The sequence below is a fragment of the Parus major genome, chromosome 3 (genome assembly GCF_001522545.3).
Source record: "Parus major isolate Abel chromosome 3, Parus_major1.1, whole genome shotgun sequence".
NCBI classification, from domain to species: Eukaryota; Metazoa; Chordata; class Aves; order Passeriformes; family Paridae; genus Parus; species Parus major.
The window spans coordinates 35,786,258-35,809,369 of record NC_031770.1 but is presented as its reverse complement, the minus strand read 5'-3'; the positions used below and the strand labels follow the sequence as shown (position 1 = coordinate 35,809,369).

General features: G+C 36.0%; 1 protein-coding gene across 5 annotated transcripts in view; it reads right to left on the bottom strand.

Moving 5' to 3' along the window:
- Positions 1–23,112, bottom strand: part of BIRC6 (baculoviral IAP repeat containing 6) — a 173,698-nt gene that overhangs the window by 66,836 nt on the left and 83,750 nt on the right. For 4 of the 5 annotated variants that reach the window (XM_015621424.3, XM_015621423.3, XM_015621422.3 and 1 more), the window contains 12 exons: positions 20,007–20,182; positions 19,362–19,458; positions 18,987–19,181; positions 16,898–17,098; positions 15,998–16,277; positions 13,653–13,909; positions 12,424–12,532; positions 11,682–11,903; positions 7,965–8,745; positions 6,972–7,115; positions 5,286–5,415; positions 1,832–1,963 (listed from right to left, as the gene is read on the bottom strand). In XM_015621424.3, coding sequence (XP_015476910.1) covers positions 1,832–1,963; positions 5,286–5,415; positions 6,972–7,115; positions 7,965–8,745; positions 11,682–11,903; positions 12,424–12,532; positions 13,653–13,909; positions 15,998–16,277; positions 16,898–17,098; positions 18,987–19,181; positions 19,362–19,458; positions 20,007–20,182 — 2,724 coding nt within the window. The remainder of the gene's footprint in view (positions 1–1,831; positions 1,964–5,285; positions 5,416–6,971; positions 7,116–7,964; positions 8,746–11,681; positions 11,904–12,423; positions 12,533–13,652; positions 13,910–15,997; positions 16,278–16,897; positions 17,099–18,986; positions 19,182–19,361; positions 19,459–20,006; positions 20,183–23,112) is intronic. The other variant, XM_033512629.1, reaches the window with a different exon arrangement.

The following is a 23,112-nucleotide window of genomic DNA, read 5'->3' as shown; positions in this document are numbered from 1 at the left end:
CAGTACCACATGTGACGAAAGGCGTCTATATGTGCTTTTCAAGTTCCCTGGCCTAAAACATTTGAAGTAAGCACTACATGAAAATGAGGAGGTAGAATAGCTACATAAAACCTTACTGTTAGACTGATAAGGCAAGACTGCCTTATCTTCAGGTGACTTTATGTACAAAAAAATTATACTGCAATCATGTATCCTTCTGTGCAGCTGACAGACCAAGGTAAAAAGCCAGCAGGTCAAGATACAAAGACAATTACTAATTTACCATTGTCCATGAGCTGCCACAAAACTAACAATATCCACACTTCTAATGCTGTAATATACTCTGGTTTCAGCTGATCATTAGAAACAGCTCTAATGCGCAACACATTGTCCAATAATGTCAGTACACTAAACTAGCTTGCTACAGGAAGATCAGACTGCAAATACCATCTTCTCCCTCTATTAATTTTACCCATAGGTAAGAAGTTAAATACTTTTAACTTCTTGAGATTCTGAGGACACCAAAAAATCCTCAGAATATACAAAAAATTAATGACAAAAGAAGAAAATATTTGACAAACAGGTAAGTAAAAACAAATGCAAATGAAATAAATTTATTCAAAGTCTTACTGAATTGGAGAAAATTGGAAAAAAACATCAGAAAAAAATGAAATATTTTTCTTCTTAATAAAGAATGGGATATATTAGGCAGTAGGATGAGCAATGCAACTGGAATGACATGGCTGACAATGCTATGCCCTATCTTCAAGCTTGGCATATTTTTCTTTCTAGATTTATTTGTGCTTTAACCCTTTGCTTGGACCTATTAATATTTTAGATACTACTAAAACATGTTTAACTTGTTTAAGTGGCACCTACTGTAAATATCTTGTCAGATAAAGATGGTGTAATTAATATAGCTATGTTGTTTTAAATGTATACCAAGTTCAGTAAAACTGCTGCCCTATTCAACATTTGCGTTGTTACATCTACATCTAAAAACCTGAAATAAAAAGCTTAAGAAATATTGGTGCCAAAAGTCAAAGGAAATCAGCATCTCTGCTTCATGCTTCATCAAGTGTGAAAGAACTCGAGGTACCTCAACAATGGCAGAAAGCTAGATAGCAAGGGAGTAATTTGAAGTTCATTAATCAACTGCAGACCGAAAGACTAATGACTTCCACAGCCATCATCTGAACTATAACATTTGTGTACCACCGCAAAATTACTATGTTCAGTCTATATCCTCCAACAATATGTCTGCAGGAAAAGAGCTTACAGGAAAGAGCACTGAAGGTTCCACTCATTAGTTTATATAAACTGAATGCTTTGAAAGAAACTCCAGTATTTGTTGTTTCCAAGTGGAATAACATGATTTTATGCCGACATCTCCATCTGACAGCTTTTAGCAGAGTACAGTTAGTTGTTAGGAAAAGTATGTGGATACCTTTTATTTCCAAAGCATAATTTGGGAAGAGAGGTGATTAAACTCTGTTGCACCAGCTACTGAAAAAGGTAGAAGCAATAACACCCTTTAAGCTCTAGGGGTGTCATTAAAAAATGCTGTAAAATACCCTAGCAACAGCATCCACGAAGATATCCCACACACATATATTTAGGTGTACATATATTTGACAAATTTGTCAAAGTATAATCTACTAGAGACAGCTGTTTCACCAGGAATCAATCTTTGCTGTGTAACAGCCAGTTACATTACAATTGTAGTACTGGGTATGACAATCTTTCTAACCACTATTCATTAGTAATAAAATTATTGGTAGACATTTTCTTCTCCACACACTTTTAACACCAGAAAGATTCATTTTATAAAATATAGAAGAAAAAGACATACCAGAAGCAACAACAACGCTGTAATTGTCCTGAAATCCATTTTCTGCTTTAACTTTTTCTTTCTCTTCATAGTTCTTTTTTTCTTTATCCTCCTTCTGTTCATTAATTAGCTTAGCTGTAATACTGGGTGTATCTATATGGGGGTGGAGGAGACAAGGACAAATAAAGAGAGGAAGCAAAGCATTTCAAGACACTAAGTTGATTTTATTAGCTTCTAAGCTGTTAGCAAGGGTATTCTCAACTATTGTAGTGTCTTTAAGTGCCAACACAGACTGCAATAGTCTTGTCAATACCTATGAATTAAGGTATTACAGTAATTCTGTCCCCTTCTTCCCCCAAAACTCTGCTCTCTGGCCACTTAAACAGTTTAAAACCATTACTTGATGAGTCAAGTGTTTTCACATTAAAAAACCCACTAAACCCCTGCAATCACCAAAAAATGAGATAAGCAAAAAATCCCTATTGAAACCCAAACCCAATGAACCAGAAAACCCATAAAAAATCTTGAAAAAAAAAACCCATCCAAAAAAATCCAACAAAAAAAGAAATTCCAAAACTTTTTTTGTTTTTTAAGGACAGCTGCAGATTTATTTAATTAGGCTCTTGTATTTGGGTCTGGGTATCTCTCCTTACATACTGATCCAATTTAGAACTGGTAAATTCTCTTCCTTTGAAACTGGAAGATGCCTAAAGTACATCACGCAACCAAATCTTGAGCTGTTTGCTTCAGAGAACATTGGATTACTGCACTTCAACCATTTTGATTCAATCATTAGTGTAGTTCACAACTATCAGTAACTTATCTAATTTATTAAATCACTGATGATTGGTGACAATAGATGATTTCATACCCTGTATGGTAAAACACTGGCACCAAAAAGGCCAAGTAATTCTCTAATTGCTTCTGAGTAGTAACTTGTTTCCACATAGCCACAGCAGCTTTAAGGTTACCCTAGACTCAAGACCTAGAAGTACCATCCAGCTACCTTTAACTGTGTGTCAGCAGTGGGTGAGGTCCTGAAAGGGATGTGGGGTTTGGCTGCTTGGAAATATACTGCCATTTGTGCCTGAAGATATTAGTTATGTCTGTGTTAGACAGCAGTGGAGACTAAAAAAATACACAGAGTGGAACTACTGCCACTTAGGATTCAACATTCTCACACATACATACTCTACATATACATCTGTGTGTATATATACAAATACACACACACACACATATATATGTATGTACATGTACAAATACACACACATATGACTCTATTAGACTGTGTATGTTTTTGGCTTTTTTTAAAAAAATCATCATTATTACTACTACTAATTACTATTATGAAATTTCTGAGTTGGTACAGTTTTGTCCCATGGAATCAATGTCCACTTACTGCTGGGGAATTTAAAGGGCATTAATAAAATTATTAAAGAAGGTTAAGCAACGGTATTTTAACTACTCAGGCGATACCCAGATTTGTTGTTCAGTTCTTCTGACTCAAGCAGTAACTAAAGACTAAGGTGCATGAAATACAAAACAACTGGTACTCATCCAGGCAATCTTATCTGCTGTGTACTGCACATTTTCTTCCTATGGATGCAAGCAGCAGATCTATCAATGATTTTAGGACCCCCTTCTCCCCCTCTGTTTTTCTAAAAGCTGGGTGAAAAATAAAAAAACTAATACAGTTTTTGTGATTTATTTCTGCAGAAGTATGAAATTGTTAATTTGAGACATTAACAGCAGTTAAGAAAAAAGAAATTAACCCAGGGGACAGATTCTGACACAGGATCTTCATTACTTCCTATTCCTATTTCTACCCCTGTCTGTCCCTTCTCTCTCACCCCAAACACACAGCTTGCTCCTCATTTCAAGCTTTCTTTACTCTGTCCTAACCACGGACCTCATGGAATGCCATACAAGAACCACAAAGACAAGGCATAACAGTGCTGTAGCAAACCCTAAAGTAATGGTGCCCTATAAAGTCAGCACTTGACCATTTTCAATTACAGACATTACAGTTTACCACATCATCACATTCTCCTCTCCAGTCCTTATCAGCACTGGCTATCAAGCTGACAACAATACACCACCAAGGCAGCTACTCAGTACAGTTTAGGTCACTGCTCAATAACTGATCCCTACCTCGTATGAAGTGACCACCCCACCCATTACAGTAATGAGATCCTTGCACAGTTTGTGGTCAGAAAAACCTTAGTCACATTTCACACGACTCTCTGGACAGTAAATAAATATAGAATTCTATCAGAAATAGGAAACTATTCCTTGATAAGTAAGATACAAGCATTTAGCTAGGAATGGTTATTTTTCTATTAAAATCCTAAAACACATCTTGTCCTACCTACTACTCTCTGCCAAATAACATTTTGGAACTCCTGTAAGCTTGTTAGGTAACATTTATTGTCCCAACAATTTCATTAGTAATTTCAAGGTAAAAGTTTTCCATAGATATAAAAAAGCAATAATTGCTTTTAACTGCATGAAGACCTGTCTCATAAATTTAAAGTTGACCTACACTGAGTTCCAAAAAAGTACACATTCAAGTAAACCTACGTATAGGAGCATACATACCTAGTCAGATGAATGGGCAACTAAGTGCATATATCTCCCATATGGCAAAAAAATAATTGAACTAAAGATCTTTGACTTTTGTTTGGTATTATTGAGAAACACATTTGAAGAATAAAGAAGTAGTCCTGGATTTGTTTAATTTTTTTTAACCAGACATGTATAAAACTGATTTTTCATTTAACATGTCCAAACAATTTTTATTCTATTTATAACTGGAGGACAATCAACTTGCATCTTGCCTGGTTTTACCTAGAGTGCTCAGTATGAATTCTACTCTTTAACTAAATTAAAAAAAAATATGAACCCTAATCTTTAACATACAATTCTGATTTCTGAAGTATTAAATAAACACTAAAATGAAAGTGTTTATTTATTAAAGGGATTTATTTTAAGATTAAGATGTCCATCATTCAGGTGTGAAAATCTATATTATGGTCTATGAAAGCCTGATCAACAGAGTTCCCTACAAAGAGGTTTATCTCTCAGTGTATATTCAAGTAGTATAACTGAAAGTACTGAAATGTAAAAAAAAACCCAAATAAACTAAAGTAAATGACACTTCATTTTCCATTTAGTGAGTGAATGAAAATATTTATATAGCAGAGAAATGTATAACCACAGAAATTAGATGGAGCCTTTATCAAGGTCTTTTTCACAGGACATACATCTCCACCTTGAGATGGATCACTAAGTTCCAGGATATTTAACTGACAGAATTTGGAGAAATTTAATGAATGGATGAAAGACAATGTATTTTAAAGACTGATATTCACAGTATCATTTGTATGGTCAAACAAACAATGTAAGATTTTTTTTTTAATCTGCATTTTAAAAAAATAAAGCAAAAAAACTCCATGAACTATTGCAAACTTGCCTGACACACGATCAAGAACTTCTGCTAGAGTTGTTGAGACAGGCAAGTGAAGAGTACGAAATTTGTGTCCAGCTCCATACATTGGATGTTGAATAACATGACTAGTAGCATTAATTCTACCTTTGTACAGCTGAAAGGAAAAAACAGTCAACATTAATTATGACTTTAACACTGAGAAATAAGTTAAACCACTATGTTCTTATAAAGCCACATCAGCTAGTGTGCTAATTCTTAGTGTGCTAAAAAAGAAAACTGACATATCCTTCAACTTTGGAGGTATACAGTAAAAATACATCAAATTAGGACATGTTTAGTTATTTAACTCAAAATAATTTGTTTTGAAAGCTTACAATATTTTTAGGACCAGACACAGTAGGATATCATCTTTGCTTTAAAAATCCCAATTATTTTACATAGCCGTAATATGAGAGAAAAATTGCGTGCCTGAGACTTGCAATTATTCAGGAAATGAAAACCTCACTCTGAAACGAAATATCGGAAAACAGCAATATACTTTGAGCAGAGAAGGATGATGATGTTTCTCTGTTGTTCTGACTTGAGGAGGAAATTTATTCTAGACTTGATATCTACTTTTCTACTTTTTGTTATTATGACAGGTAACTAAGTCACTATTAGTGAAAGCATTGGAAATATTTTACCATAACAGCCCTGAAGACTTGTTTACTAATATGCACTTAGAGAACCAATTTATTGTTGTGCAGTGCAAAAAAAAAAAAAAAAAAAAAAAGTATTTGCTGACAACCAGAACTGAGCTTCTGAAAAACAGTTTTGGTAAGAATTTAATCTTGTAAGATAAAAAAGGGGAGCCAATCTTTGAAAGGCCTATGTTCTTGGATATTCTAGAATTATATCATGTTATCCTCTATATCCTGTGTACATCCATATTATTTTTAATGTTTCTTTTTGCATATAGGAGGAATCATCTCAGCAAGAACACAATTTCCCAGTGTTTTTACTAGAAGAAAATTAATTATGAGGAGTTCAAAGCATTTTTTCTGCTTTTACATATCTAGTAACAGCTTTCTCTAAAAATCTGTTGTATGTAAAACAAACAACAGAAAATTGATGTTACCTTCACATTATTGTTGGATCAGTTAATTATTTAGCCATGTTAAAACATTTAAATGTTTGTGCTAAAACTGTATTTATGTCTCCTTTTCCATTTTATACAACTCAATCCAGTTTCCCTCTCATATATCTCCTGTATTACTTCATTTCTGAGATGCAGAAACCAAAGCAGCAAATACTTTTTCCTGGATCGGAGTACCAGATCTCTTAAAGAAACTTGTGATTTTACCCTATTTTTTTAGTCACAGCCTTCAATGGAGAGCACTTCAGACATCAATTGTAATTCTGTTCCAGTGAAGCATGTGGAACCATAAAGCATACATCTGCTTTAGAAATTAATTCATGTATTTGTCACTCAATTTATTCATGGCATTCTGGCTAACTGCTGAAGGATGTCTGCCAATTTTGACTATGACTGATCCTTAATGAAACTGCTAAGGACTACTGGATAGATATTGTATCTATAGTTATTGCTAGTGTGTAAAGGTACTATTAAAAAGCCTTAAGTAAGATAAATTTCAGTTGTCAGATCCTTCAGAAGCAGTATGCTTCCAACAAATATTCCACGTTTACCATTATGGTATCAAAATTTCTTACTGGACAAGGCGACTGAAGAAACAAAGTCACTTTCTCATCCTCTAGCATCAGCTGCAAAAAAAGCCTCCTAATAAATCCTGAAATATTTCCAGAGGTTGGGAGGTTCCCACGCTGAGGAGAGGACTGGAACAATTCACAGAGAACCTGAGAATGCAAAATTGATATCAGATTTAAAATATTTCTGTCTAGGTCTTTAAAATATAACTCTGCACAGCCATAGTAGGCAGTGCCCAAGATCCACTTCCAGTGGTCACAGAAACCAGCTCAGAAATGAGCACTACTGAAGAAAATGCCTGCAGCAAATAAGGCCCTTAATATAAAAGTTTAAAACACTGACTACAGCATCAAAACTATTGTAAACATGTAGGTTTCTCAAAAAGATAAAAAACTGAAAATGAAGTAGCTATAAAAACAGCTTCTGAATCCCTACAGCAAACATTTCCTTCCCACATCATAATGCACTATTACTCCCAGCCATTAACAGAGAACTGTCTCAGATTTTTACTGAAGTCTACTTCTTCCTAAAGCATCATCATTTTTAATGCTGAAAAACTATTTTTTTTCAATATACTTGTATTCAGCTAGGTCTGCAAGGTTAATGAATGTGACAAAGATAGCTGAATTTGCTCTAAAATGCCAAATGAAAAGCCATATTCTGCAATACCTTGTATTTCCTTAGACACAGGTTGCACAAGCAAACTTCCCAGGATATCTCTTCAGGTTACTAATATTAAATATGTGTATGAAGCTTGCTCTTCAAATTCCATTTCACAAAAGTTTAGTCCTGTCCAATTAAACAGTCTTTTGGAGTTCAGTCTAAAGTTTATTTCTCTAAGCCAAGAGGAATATAAATCTGTACACAGGACTGAACAGTCATGCCAAAACATTTTTATATGTTTCAGGCTCAGACCAACAAGCTCACAATTTTAATATAAATTTTTTCCAGTCAAAGACAGCTTACAAAACCAAAAAAACATTGATTTTCTCTCTCACCTGTGCCATAAGTCTCTGGTTATTAGGATGGCAAGAGATGCACTGTAGGAAGAAAGCAACTGTTGCATTTTCAATTGCTGTCCGCTGCTGAGTGGTCAATCCTGTGGTTACAGTTGAAGAAAGCAAGCTGGATCTTGCACTGGTCTGTTGTGCCGTCATATTGTGTCCTCCAGAGGTAGCACCAGAATGGCACAACAGGAATAAAAGTGCTGTCCACAATGGATTGACTTCAGAGCCACCCAACCAATCCTTCATCATGTGGCTGTTGCCAACTTCTGTCAGAAACCTGAGAACAGGAGCAACCAGGTCTGCCGTGATGGGCATTTTATTAAAGTGCTGTGGAACATGGTGCCTCCTGAGCCTGTCCTGGGTGATATCCATTGATTGTGCAGTGCAGTCAGAGCTAGAAGTATGGTTAAAGCAAAAACTAGCAAGACTTCTTACAAGCAGTGAAGGCAAACCTGAGTCCAGTAACTGCTTGATAGCTTCAGGAGACTGAGATGAGGCAGCAAGAGTAGCCAGGTGGGACTCTGTAAGTGCAAGAGGGGCTTGTGCATTTTTAGAGTCATCTGTCAAAGATGAACTAAGGTCCTGCTTTTTGCTGTCATCGGTCATAGACAGTCTGTGCTGACACTGCATTGGAGGAGGAGTGATACCCATCCATCCCATCAGCAAGGAAAAATAATTTGGGTGGATGTGGCACATGGAACAAAGCAAACTATCAACAGCTTTCTTCAAAACCATGTTGCATGGAAGAGACATAGACCAGTTAAACAGGGACCTGTAAAAGACAGAAAATCATATCAATACACAGTCTGCCAGTCATTTTCCCTTTTATTATCACTGGTTCATAAAACATTTTGCACTTTTATGATTTACTATTATAGAAGCTGCTTTGAAATACTCCATGCTGAACTTGGAAGATTCTTTTGGATCACAGTCTCAGCTGGATGCTGATTACCCAAAAGGTATTTCTCAACTATATGCTTAAATTTTTCACCATGCTGTATTTTAAATAAATATAAACCAGCTGGACACAAAAAAAACAGATTTCAGTCTTTAGACAGTTGTCATACATCTTATCCATTTATAACCAACTGCAACCTCTTTGTGTTGTCAATTCTCCAAGCTGCAGCTATTAGGGTCACACATGTGTGTACATAGGCTCATTTACATGAAGGTCTCAATTCTTTTTAAAAACTAGAAGTACTTCAACATGTTTCAAAATTTTTTAAAAAAATAATTCTTATTAGGTATCTTCTTAAATATGCTGCAAAAAAATGAAAGCAGCAACAACACTGTTGGTTGAACAACACATCCTTGCTTGACCTTACTTGACCTAAAGTTAGGACAATGGAGTTATTCCTCAGCAGTTCTAAAATCCCACCTACCTTTGACCTCACATCCAAATATTATCTGCTTGAATGCTAATCCAAGGCATATGAGTATAGAAGCTAACTTAACTCCTGTTATACAGCTTAAATTTCAGAAGGGGTACTTGTAAAGTAAAATGGTAATTTCTTCACACAGACTTGTTCAGAGTACTTTAAAGCAAAGTACTTTAAAAAAAAGTTTTCCAAACTGCATTCACAGTACCATGACATCATAGGTGTTACAATTATCTTAACATTTACATACAGAGGTGAACATGCACTTCACACCATTCAATGCTAGGTTTTTAAATTAAGTTTGGACGTATTTTCATACACTGCACTCCCATTTGAAAAAAAGGGTTGTTTTCCCCTCTTCTAGATGAAAATGTTATTCTATGTTTAGCCTAAGGGTGCACTAGGAACTCAAGGAACTATCTGGGTCTAACCAAAAGCTGGATTTATCACCAGTCAAGATAATGGTTGATAAAAGCCCTCCCCAACACAAAACTCATCTCAGTGGCTAAATGATCTGCAACTCTGGAAAGTCAGTCACAATTTCCAGAAGTCCACATACAATAAAGCCACACTTAACTCTTCTCCAAGTATATATTAACACAATCCAAATGCCAAAATCTTCTGGAACAGTTCATGCTCTATGAAAAATAACATTTTTTCCTAAATACATATTTAAAAATAACTAAGGGAGTAGCATCCACTGGCCAAAGCAAAAATAATGAAATGGAAAATGGGAATGATAGGAAAATATTTCCAAGAAAAAAGTGATTTATCACATGAAGGAGAAACTTGGAGCTATAGCTAGAATCCATTTCAATATTTCAAAAGTTACAATATTAAAGAAGATGAAGAATACACATGAAAAGTTATTTTTATTAGAAAAATTATTTACCCATATAACTCTGACAAAAAAGCTTTTATATTTATTAAAGAATATATTTTATCATTTGCTCCAGATGGTGGCTTATATGAGTGATAGTTTTATATCTGGCAGGAGGCAGGGGAACAGGGCTATATTATAACTTGCATACTCAGACTAGGTACGAGCTATTATTTCTCCCTGTGATGAAAACAACACACTATCCTCCAAAAGCCAGGAACTCAGCTGTGAAACCCACTTTTATATAAATCTAATTGGGTTGTCCATTTTAGAAAGTCCATTTTTATTAGAGCTTTTTCTTTTCAAATGTTAAAATGTATCCTGAAAATGCAATTCTGTTAAAGTGTGTTGTTAAAAGGACTAATTGACCTGCAATTTAAAATTCTTAAACCGATTCTGAAGATGAACAAGCTCATTTTGAATTAAAAATTATCTACATCACAGTAACACTGAAGTGTCTTTGGAAATTGTCTTGCTTGAAGTCATGTTGCACATCTGTAAGAGTTTCACATGCTTGTATCAGTAACCATAACTTATACAGTTGATGGTGTTTGAATGTTTGACTATGTCTAAAGGAGACTGGTTGTGGAAAAATATGAAGGTCTCCTAAGAGCAACAGCAGAACCATGTGCGAAGATCCTTTCATTAACAGCAACTGTATTCAATGGTACAAATCAAAGATGCCTGACTAAAGCTAGACACAGTAATTTAACAGGAATTTTTCTATAAAACATGTGAAACAATGTTATGTGGCTATTTTGTTTTGTTTAAACAGAATAGATGGTTAAGCAACATAAACTGCAAATATTAGATCATGTATTTTCATTTTGGGAGTCACTAAGAATATACGTCTGGTGTTTAGGGTGAACATCTCTTTAGAATGTATCAAAATGAAGCAAGTTCATAGTTTAAGATTCACTCCCAATTTTGAGCCTTCATTTCTTTCAGATCAGACTGGCCAGAACAGAAGTGAAAACTCAAAAAAATCATCTCCCCCTTCCTACCTCTCAGCTGTCAGTTATAGATACTGGATACTATGATGAGTAAGATAATGCTTCTATAACAGCATCCTAACGAAGACCACTTATTTGCACTGTGAAAATTACTGCAAATAATTTCAACAAGAATAGCCCATTAAAAGACCTCATGAACAAAACCATGAACCAGCTTACCTTTCACATATATGCAAGTAAATACATGGATTTGCTGTTTCATTTCAGAATTTTGGGTCCTTAAACACAATTACACCTGGAATATGTGAAGTGCAGCATTGAGTTTAGGACTACAAAACTACCTGTTTGGATATCTTTAGGTATTAACTCTATCAATTAGCTTCAGGCACATCACTTTCCACTATTTCACAATAAGTACCCTTCAAATTCTATTATATCCATGAACAAAACGATGTAACTGTAAAAATAATGTGGTGCAAAACTTTGCTTTACTTACTCAAAGAGTTCCCTGTCCAGCAATGCTGGCAAATTGTATTCAACAAGCAATTCGTAACTATGCCACAAAATTGCTGCTACACAGTGCAAGTGGGAAGGAGATGGCATCAAAAGCCCATACTCTCTGGTTGAGCTATTGGGACAAATGTAGCTGACCCGGCCACTTTTTTTCATAGCTGCAACTCTTGCAGAATCACTGACCCATTTCAGCAATGCTTGAATTCTGTAAGACAAGATGATGTTGCACATTATAAACAAACAAAGAAACACTCAAAATCAAATTAGGTTGCTGTTTGGTTTTTGGTTTGTTTTTGTTATCCAATTTACACATTTATCTGTTTATTTAAAGTAAAGTTCGAGAGTGAGCTCAAGGTCTTTTTCTCAAGACTTAGATCAGGGCAAAAATTAATTAAAAAATTTATCTTGGACTCCCAAATGTGAACCTTCTGCAGAAAAAGAAAATGTAACAGGTATCTGAACTCTGACTACTTGAGAGAAGAGTCAGTTGAAAACCAAAGTTTTATCACATTTATAAGAGCAGAAAAAGATGGACAGCATTCCCTGGAAAGGATGCAAAGAACTAGGACAGAAAGTTGGGAAAGCTTTTTCAGATTTCTGCACTTCCCTGCTACCTCAGAGCAATCAGATTTCAAAAATGTTTGGCTTTGTGAACTAATATCAAGCCACTGTTTAGCAGGTTATTTTCTGTATATGCTTCCATATGACAACCCAAAAAACATTACCTATCTTTTGTTCCAGGGTCTTGAGTTGTTCCAAGCTGATAAAGAATGTCTATTGTGGAGTCAGAAGAGAGACCATTTAATCTTCCAAACAGTAAAGGGCTATTCAGATCTTGCCGCATTCAAAAAAAAAAGGGGGGGGGAAATAACAGAGGTACTTACATACGTATTTTTTTTAAGTGTACTAATGATATTATTACAGAATTGCAATATTAACATTGAATTAAGTTTTCTCATTAACATAAGGATGAAATTCCTATATACACTACTGTCTCAAAACTGTGCATTTTGTATGTCCAATGTTCAGCCTTACTACGAAAGGAAAAGCCATTACAACATTTAGCAGATACAGGTAGGATTTCCTTCAACATATTCCAAAAAGACGTGACTAATTCCAACAGAGCTATCAAACCTCTTGCATCACAGAAGCACTTTTTTCAAAATGAAAGCTTATTTAAGTCAAATTTCCATCAATGGGATTACAGCTGAAGATTACCACACATTATTTCCTATTCAGCTTCACCTCACTGTGTTCAACCTCTACCCTGTCAGAAAGTACTCTCCTATCTAACAACAGTCTGCACTGAAACACTAAGTCAAGGCAAAAGAAGTCATGGAAGCCATTTTAAGAGTTTTTTCTGTTAACAGCCTCAGAACAGGAAAAATTGGATCTGTTTTCTTTCATTTAGAAGGTACAAAACAGCAAAGTGGTATGAAACTATAAATAGAAAACCCCCAGTGCAACTAACAGAACGGCTTCTGCAAAATTTCACTGTGGGACATAGAATGTAGTTGCATCTTTGTTATGTACCTCCACATACAAATATTTTCAATGCTTAGTGCTACTCAGAATTCATACTGTCCTATAGACTACTGCTGCCCAAATTCTGCTACATTAGTTTTCCTTAGCAGTACTTGTGGCAGTGGTCTTTATTTTAAAACATCTGGACACAGTATCTAAAGTAAGAGGCATTTAGGATACTCTGTGCATCTTACTCTGTCTTCAAAACACCCATCTAATTATGATAAACCAAACCCTGGTTGCACTGCTTTACTGTGCTAGGACTACCCACATACAAAGACTGTGATACTTGGCAGCCCAACAAAGCACAATGGCAAGTTCTGGCAACCCAGGTTCAGAATCAGAAAGCAACATACAAATAGACTGTATTCGTACTTTTATACAAGCCATGTTTTTAAGCACCAACTGAGAAGAAATACACTGCACTCACCTGCAGGATCACTCCCTGATGCTGAGCAGTTTCGTAGAAGAATGTCAATCAATTTTAGGCCAATTCTGGTGGACTGAAGCCCAATTTTCACAAGCACTGCCTCAATGTTTGGAGAATGCATCCCACAGTAAGGGGACATTAGTAAAGCAGCACATGTCTGCAACAGATTAGCAGTGGGTGCTGCAGCACTAGCCATCATTCCTTCCAAATCACTTATGTGAGTGAGGCAGTGGTGTAATAATCTCAACCATCCAATACTGAAAAGGAAAACAGAAAAATGAGCTAAAGTATTATTTTATTGTATTATTTTTTATCTGTAGCACAACCACCTGTATTAGATTACAGGACAAGTACTGCAGAAAACTTCTGTGACATGATCAAACATCATCTGAGCAAAGCAAATCACTGAATTTAAAACCACAATGATTTATACATTAGTAATGCTGTTGCAATCATTGGATTAAGATCACAAGAAAGGCAGGATCTGCGGGCAGAAAGAGTTAAGAGCCTGCAAGTATTATTATTAAACCTTTTCAAGAGTTCTTGATTTATGTATTTCTTCCAACAGGAAGAAAGGCTTCCCTGCTGAGGGAAGGAGGAATGGGAAGATGTTTATATACAGGGATGGGTGTGGGGTGGGTTTGGGTTTTATTGATTGTTGGTTTTTTTGTTTTGTTTTTGTTTTTTTTTTTCTTTTGTTGGATTTTATTTGCTTGCGTGTATATATTTTTTACATCAAAAGGAGTGAAGGTGCAACAGTAGTTGGTATTGACATTATATACCTGCACAACTTCCCTAACATAACAAACTTTTAGGATCATACACATTTACAACAAACTGCAGCATTAGGGAACTTGATTAAAATGCATATATAAAAAGCACATCAATTAAAAATGTGTTAGCTACTACATTTCCCTTGTCTCTTGCATTCTTTGACAAAATCATTCAGAAGTCCTTTTAATAACAAATCCTGAGAAACAAATCTATTGTAATCTAATCAATTTGGAAATACATCAATTAGATTTTATTTCTGAAATACACCACAATACTATCTAAACTAGCATCATGAACAAGATGGCAATCTAAGCAATTTCACACACATTTGTGTGTGAAATTAATGGAATCTTTCACTGACAAGTTCTAAACTAGCAAGTTGTTTCCACAACTAACCTTAACCACAGTTTAAAAAAATATAAACTTTATTATAGATCTTAAATTGGGCTTAAAATTTTATTTTAGGAATCATTTACACCTAAATAAATTGGATTCATCAATTACAGGAGAGCAAGTTCTCTGTCTAAAACAAAATTTATGCAAGTTTATTGTATATATTTCACACTACTATCATTGTTTTATTGAGATATCTGCAGCATTAAGCTGAAAACTACAATAAAACATTTCAAGAATTGAGGAAGATACACTCATCTTCTTTCTTTAGATACTGATTATTCTTGTGTCACTTTATTATAACCTTTTCTGAAGCAACAATATAATTTGGCTATAATGATTTTCTTTGCTGCTACTTAAGAGCAAAGACCAATTTCAGTTATACAGCTTTTAATAATTATACACAGAGTATTCATGTTCCCTAAATTACTTATACTCTCAAAATTTTTCTCTGCTAAAGAAAGGTTTTTAAAACTTTCCCATGCTCTCTTCAAATTTATAGACATTAAGGCTCAAGGATGAAATATTTAAAATTAACGAGTTTTTACAATTTAGTGAGCTAATTTTAAAAACCAGGAAATCTCAAAAATCCATCCAGTAAATTAAATTCAAAGTTGAAAAACTCTGACATTTTAGAAAATTCCTTATGTGTTCATTTATTTTTATTTTTAAAATGACTAAGAGACTCAAAATGCCACCTAACCAACAGAAATCTTGCTGATATGCCAGAATCATAACAACATTCAGCTCCTATTTCTGAAATGTTTGCAAACAGCAATATTAGATATGACTTCCATAAAACATTCTGTTGTTCTATTTCTACTCCTGCTCCAATACTTATATAACTCTGTTGACTTCTGTAAGGATAAGAAATCTTTTGCACTCCATTTTTTTGACAATTGCCTACCCATTAAAAACACAAAATGCAACTCTAAATGCTTTCCTGCGCTTTGTATTCTCTCGCCATTGCAGGGAGGAAATATTCCCTTTTACATTTGCAGACTGAGCATGCTACTAAAGAAGGCAGAATGCTTATAATTCCTTTCTTATTGGAAAAAAAAAAAAAAAGAGGACGAGTTTGCTACTGAAAGATCTGACTCAGAGGAGAAAACACCATAAAAAACTCTAACCCTAAACCCTGAACTGGCACAAACTGTCCCCTGACACTGAAACCTTACCTGGTTTTGGAGACCTGGTCCTCAGAGGGGAGGAAGGGGTTATTGACAGTGGCAGAAGAGGTGTTTCCAAAGGCAGTGAGGCCTAACAGTTTGATCTGAGAGAGGCCCAAGGTACTGGCATCCCGAGGACGATGGAGACGAAGGCAGACAGCTGAGGCAACTTCAGCTTTTACCAGCTGAATTTTTATATAGGTGAGACCACTCGTGATAACAGGAGTTGACAAAGGTAACATATTGACACCATCCGCACTTATTTCAACAGACACTGATGAAGGGCAAGCTACAGAGTGAGATAAGAAGGTTTAACATTATTTTAAAATCTGTATCAGTTTGTCTTCATCATGGATACATGGTCAACACTTAAAATTTAGAGAACAAAATGACTGAAATAATCTCAGGCAGACACTACTACAGAACTGCAGCTGGAGAACTTGACCTGGAAGATGGTACATGCTAAAAAGCACAAACATTTTGAAACATGGTATATATAGTCTATTTCAAAGACTCCAGATGAAGAAAAGTCCTATCACTGAAAACAGTTTCCCTATCAGGGCTACAACAACAAGAGCTGAAAATCTCATGCTTTTCCCCAGCTACCATACAAAAGCATTTTGCCTGAAGACCCTTGGCCAAAATCACTTTCTCACTGGGCAAAGTATTGATAAGTATGACAAAGTTTTTTTACATAGTTAACATGAATGCCACATGACATCTACTACGTTAAAAGATGAGCACAGCAGCAGGGCCTTCCATTCTTAAGGAATTTGCAAGCTTTTCAAACTTGTTTTACAGGCATTACTCAAACAACCTCCCAGCTGAAGTTTCTCTAATGATACTCTTTGTATTGTACCCCAACCGTCAAATTTTTGAACTGGCATCAACATCAGCGAATATACTTACTTGCCAGAGAGGCCAGGTGAGGCTGGATGTGGATCTCCTTGAGCAGCACAGCTGCAGGAAGGTGAATCGTGAGGTCACACCAAGCTTCCTCAGGTAAAAATATGTATGACCATGCAGCAGACCGAGCTCGTCTGTGGGGAGGAGTAGCCTGCAGCAGCACCTCAGCAGGCTGGGCAGTGGGGCTGCTTGAGGTGATTGAACCTTCAAAATAGCACCATTAACATTGATTATTAATGTTTATTAATAAAATCCAGATTAATTTACAACCTGAACTGTGGAAAAACACCTTTTCTTTTTTGTCTCACCTCTTTTATTTTATCAGTAATATCCCATGTTTAATGCTCCCTGCCCAGTTACTTTTCTTTTACTCTGAGACTGTTTTAAATAGGCAGTTTACATATCCACATGCATATGTATGTCCTTGGAATCTGCTAGGGGACAATTGCTACCAAAATTCTAAACTTACTCTCAAGAGTACATGACAAAAACAAACCAAATAGAAAGGTGCAGGTTGAACAGCATGCTTAGAACTTAAACTCAGTTAATTCGCAGTTAACACACTTTAAATACTAAAATAACATAAATTACTTTAAAACCAACTTCTGCAACCCTTTTTCTTTAGAAAGGTTTCACATGAAAACCCTTTTCTAAAAAAGACACCAGAATAAAAAAAACTAATGACATTTGCTCTTTCTTTTTCTACTCCTAGCATAAGTTAATAATGGAGAAGGAAGTTGTAGGCTGTCTTCTTTAACATGTTGTAGGGCATACCAAGACCAGATTTGAGCTGTTCCAAACTACAGGTACTTGGGGTGTTTTACTGTAAAGTAGCTATAGCCTGACCCCACAACTGAAATGTCTAGCAGTAGCTGGACATTTTAATTTTGATAAACTTTCATCCCAAAATGAATTTGGCTCATCTCAGAAAATAACCCAGTGATAAGAATCAGAATGTACTACAGAGACTACTAAATGATGGGAATTAGAATATACTAAGTGAGGGCAACCAGAAGGTTAATTTCAAAAGCACACTCCTAATTGAAAGTTTAATATTAAGAGAGATACCCTCATAGCAGAACATCAAGAACTGCAGCACTTTGTAAGCTGGAAGAAAAGGTAGGAAAGAACCTACCACCACATACGCTTAGGATTTTTACCATTTAAGGTAATAAAGAATGAACATTTGCAGGATTCCTAAATTTACCATTTAGAAATTTGTGAAGAGCAAAGTAGATTTCCAGTGGTGCCTATTCTGTCAAATAAACCTCTTTTTACTGTCTTTTGTAATGCCATTGTTTTTGATACTCTTAAATTTGAATCACAGGACTGAATGCATTCCTTTCTCATTCAATAATCTCTGCAGATATTTCAAAATTAATCCCCTCTTGTCAGTGAGGCAAAGTGTATGAATACATTCAAGGGCCGCACCAGGCTAGTGGGCAGTGACAGAAAATATAGACACTAGTACGGAAAAGGAAAGCCTTTGTAAGATATTACAGTACCGCTACCTCTTAAAACACACACATTTTACTTAACTGGCAGGCACTGTATTGATATAAAAACAGCATTGCAATTCCAACAAACCCTCATGCAGGCAACATGAGAGCAGCCAGAAGCAGATATGAGAGCACCATCAGCAATATCAGCCTTATGCTCCAGCTTCTCCTGCTCTGCTTCGCAGAGCTCAGGCTCATTCTCTGTCATCCCACCATGCCATTTAACTCCACCATGCCAATTAACTCCATCAAAATTGATCTGCTTAAAATGAAATTACTGAGTCTTAGTGTGTCTAAGGCAGATGGCAGGCTAGAATCAGGCATCCCCTGAGCTAGGGGCTCACCTTTGATGCATGACTTCATCAGACACAGATCACTCCCTCTCCTCCCATGTCCACGTGAGGTCATATTACCTGTGGTGGAGGGGTCTGACCTCATCCCTCAACATTACCTTGAAACACCAGCAACCCCTCTGATAAGAAGATTTAGTAGTATTGGAAAATTGGACACTACTGTATTACTTTCTGTTAAGAACTCGATACACATTCAAATAACCAGGAGACATTAATCTAAGAGAAAGAAGCATTACTCACCCAAAGGCGCAAAATTGTGAATTCCTTCTGCATTATCAGGCTCAGAAGCGAGCACTCTGGCTTTCAAACTGCTATCTGTTGCTTTGGTGGGACCAGAGTCCAGGAATTTCATAATAGTTGAAACCATGCTTCTTGCTGTGTTAACAATAGCTCTTGTGCTTGTTACCATGTTGTTACAGATAAGTTGAACACCACCTGTGTATAATGTAGGCAGAGAGAAAAAAATATTGCTCAGAAAAACGCAACAGATTCCACATAAACAAAGGCCTATTTAGTAAATTGGCCCATGTAGACACATATATGTATTCTTTAAGTGCCAAAAAAATTGAAACATAACTTTTTATTTGATGTGGCTGAAAAATAAGACATTCTTACCCATATCATGGAAAGCCTTCAGTGCCTCACTTGTATCCAACACTCGTAAAATGAACCAGAGAAGTGGCTCAGATAACTGACATGTGGCAAGAGAACCCTAGAAGAAAATCAGTTCAGAAATACAAGGTTTCATACAAAAGCAGTACAGTAGAAATTCAAATAACAGCTCTCAGCCTCCCCTTTCAGTAGACAAAACTACCAGGGAAGAAATGCCAGCACAGCTGACCTCTCTGCCACCATATACAATACCATGTTCCACATGGTTAAATTCCTTACAGAGGAAAAGTTTTTGGGGTACGGAAAAGCTCAAATACAGGGGGTGAGCATTTTCAGGGAAATAAGAGTACTGAGCATTAAAATAGCCACAATAAATGTGCTTCTCACTTGCACATAATAAAATATCTGTCCCATCTTTAAGCCTTTAGTCAGGAATCTAAACAGGAATGTCAAAATGTCATTAGAGAAAACTCTCTCTCTCCCTCTACCATGGGCGACAGAGAAAGGCTTCCTAACTTCAGCACCCAAATGAAGCAAGGTTGTAAAAATGTTAACATTTCTTTTACATAGCAATACTTTAGTTTTCTGACCTTATTACTGATTACAGAATCAACTACTTTGAAGCACATCAAGCTTAAGGGAACTTACCTGCCTTCCCATGTACCCACAGGCCATGTAGGTAAGAATAGGCTGAAGCATCACTTGAACTGTTGTTGCTTTCTTACTAAGTGTTGTCAGGATAGTGAACAACCCATCTCCAACTGATATTGCATCTAAGCCACCATGGAAGTTCTCATGCTTAGTCAGATGTAAGCCACTCGCACCTGAATGAAAACAGTTCAAAGATCACAAACTGAGACCTAACAAACCGTTAACAGCACATAAGAGAACTCAAGGATATTCAAATATTCACATGGATTTTACAAAGTACAAATGGACCAGTTTTCAGGACCACAGGACTTAAAATTAGTGTTCCTAGATATATACATATATATGTATAGGAAGACTTTACCCAGGTAGTCAAGAAATTTAAATCAAATCAGCCCATAAAAATGAGTGTAATTAGTGAAGGAAATAGGGTAACTACAAGGATTGGAATCACTCCTAGCTAGAAGCAAATGACATTTAAGATTTTTTTCAGATAATCATGAAGTGCCCTTGTGCTGCCAAAAACCTCCCCAAACATTTAACACATGTATTTCTATCAGAAATACCTCTCCTGGAATTCTGCTTCTCACTATTAAAGCTCAGGATTTATTCATGACAATTTTCTGACTAAAAATTATCAGCAATATTGACTACACATTGCTGAGATTACAGACAGAAAACAAAATAAGAGTCTTGCCATGGAAGAGATTACTTCCATAAATTCAACTGTCTTATAAATCATATGACATTGATCTGGAAGAACTGTTAAAAGTGATCTTAGAATTCTAAGATCAACCATAAGTAAGACAACCATAGAGTAATCCCATTCCATTTAGAGAAATGGAAGTTGTACTAACAAATGCTAATAAAAATTGTTGTGCTCAAGTGATCTTTGGAGCATGCCTCAATGAAACATTTTGGTAAGAGAATTGCCAGGTGTAGTACTTTGGCTGCCTTTAAACTGTCAAGAGAGCAAATATTGATAAGCAGTGCACGCAGAGCAACAAATAAAGCAATCCTAAGACCCAGCCTCTGTCCAGTCTAGGAGAGTTAAACTGAACAAAGATAGAGCTGAAGTTAAGGAAGCTGGATTTACTGTGAGGGAGTACCTTCAGATGAGGACAAGATAGGACAGGAGGTGAATACTGTTATTTGTATGATTTTCACAGTTTGTCAATTAGAAAGCATAAAACCATAATGAAACACACAATGGTCATAAAAAGAAAAACAGAAAGAAAAATATTTAAAATTCATGTGACAAGTGAATTACTCAGGGTCATCCTGGATCCTGACCAACTGGCTTGCCAGATGCAGTAAATTAACACTATTAACATAAATTTTGACATCAGAGCCGCTGCCTGTCAGTAACATTTGCAGACATCTTCTTGCTAACCTATCCTGGTAGCACCTTTCCATTCTGCATTAGTTATTACATGTTTACTACTATACGCTGATAACTGATTTTTGAATCCTCTGTAACCCTGGCTGTAGTCTTGCAAAATGTTTTGTTCACAGAAATTGTCTGGAGAGAGCTTAATGTAGTTAGTTTCTCTTGAACGAACTAAACCCACAATTAATAGCTATGTTACATCTTCCCAAAATACAATGGACAGATTATTTTCAATAACCTGTATTTAAAACCCTTTGGAAGAACAATCAATTGAAGGGATCAGCTGGCCCAGAACCCTAATTTCAATGGAAAACAGTTCGAAAAAACTATCTTTCCAAACTGTCCTTAAAAAATGCAAAACAACTGCTGGACAAAAATCAGTGGTTTAGAAAGACATCAAAGTTGAGGAGATTATCTGAATTTCAGTACACATACTCAGAACAAACCACCATTCCCAGAACAAGATACTTTCAGTGTTCATAGTGTATTTGCAATATGACATCAACTATGCAAAGTGATGAAGGAGATCCTCTGGAATTAATTTCAGAGTGGTTCCAACAGCACAGTCCAGGCTTGTCAAACCCTGCCTCATGTTTAATTTGACTACTAGAGATAGCTAACTTTTCCTCAACTGCTTTCATGCTGAAATAAATCACTGGTCTCATATTCATGGGGGCTCGCTGAACAAGTAACTGTTTCCTGATAATAGCGTTGGTTAAGTTTTGTATCTGCTTAAAAGAGGCAGCACAGAAAAGGCCAGAGCAATTTGCTTCAAAGCAAGAGAATCAATATAAAGAGAACAAAATTTTACAACTATTACTCAATCTGAAATTGAGTGCAGGTCTTTGTCTGTCCTCCTGCAAAGTATTTTGCACATGCAGAAATCCTTGGTATTTCAGCCAGTGGTTTAACTTGTGCAAATAAATTCTACGCTACCATCACAGCACACAAGTAAGTCACAAACACAGGTATTTTCTCTGAGAAAATGCACCTCAGATGAATGTCTGACAAACAGCAGTTTTGCTTCCTAAGCGTCACTAGTTCATAGCAGGAAGATCCCACCCACAAATATATGGCTGCAACACATGGAACATGATGCTAATGCAATTTCTGGTAAAACAGAGGAAAATTTAGGTATTCTATGAAAGGGACATAATTATAATTTGTATTTTCCAAAAGTGGTTTAAAAAAAGGAAAATCATCCAATACATAGCAAAAAACTTAGGTAACGTGTCTTGTACAAACTGAAGACACATCCTAATTCATGCATAGCGGCATGTCATGGCCACAGACTGAAATACAGGAAATTCCACTTAAACATAAGAAAAAGGCTTTCCTACTTTAAGAACGATTGAATATTATAAAAGGTTGCCCATAGTTGTGGAGTTCCCACCCCTGAGGAATTAAAAACCCAGCTGAACCAAGGTACTGAGCAACCCGCTCTCAATTGAGACAGGCTCTGAGTTTGTGCAGGAAGGCTGGACTAGACCATCTCCAGAGGTCCCGTAACATTAGGCATTCTGAGATTCAGCAAATTCAAATGCCAAACACATTACTGTTTGGTTTCAACTACTGTGTCCCACCTCCTGTCAGGGTTTTTTTCCATGCATCTGTTCCCCCTTACCTTTATCTCTCTTTTTTCCTGTCATTTCTGTAACGCATTCTTTCACATCCACACCCAGCTTATGAGATTGCATAAGTTTTAAATGTTTCACC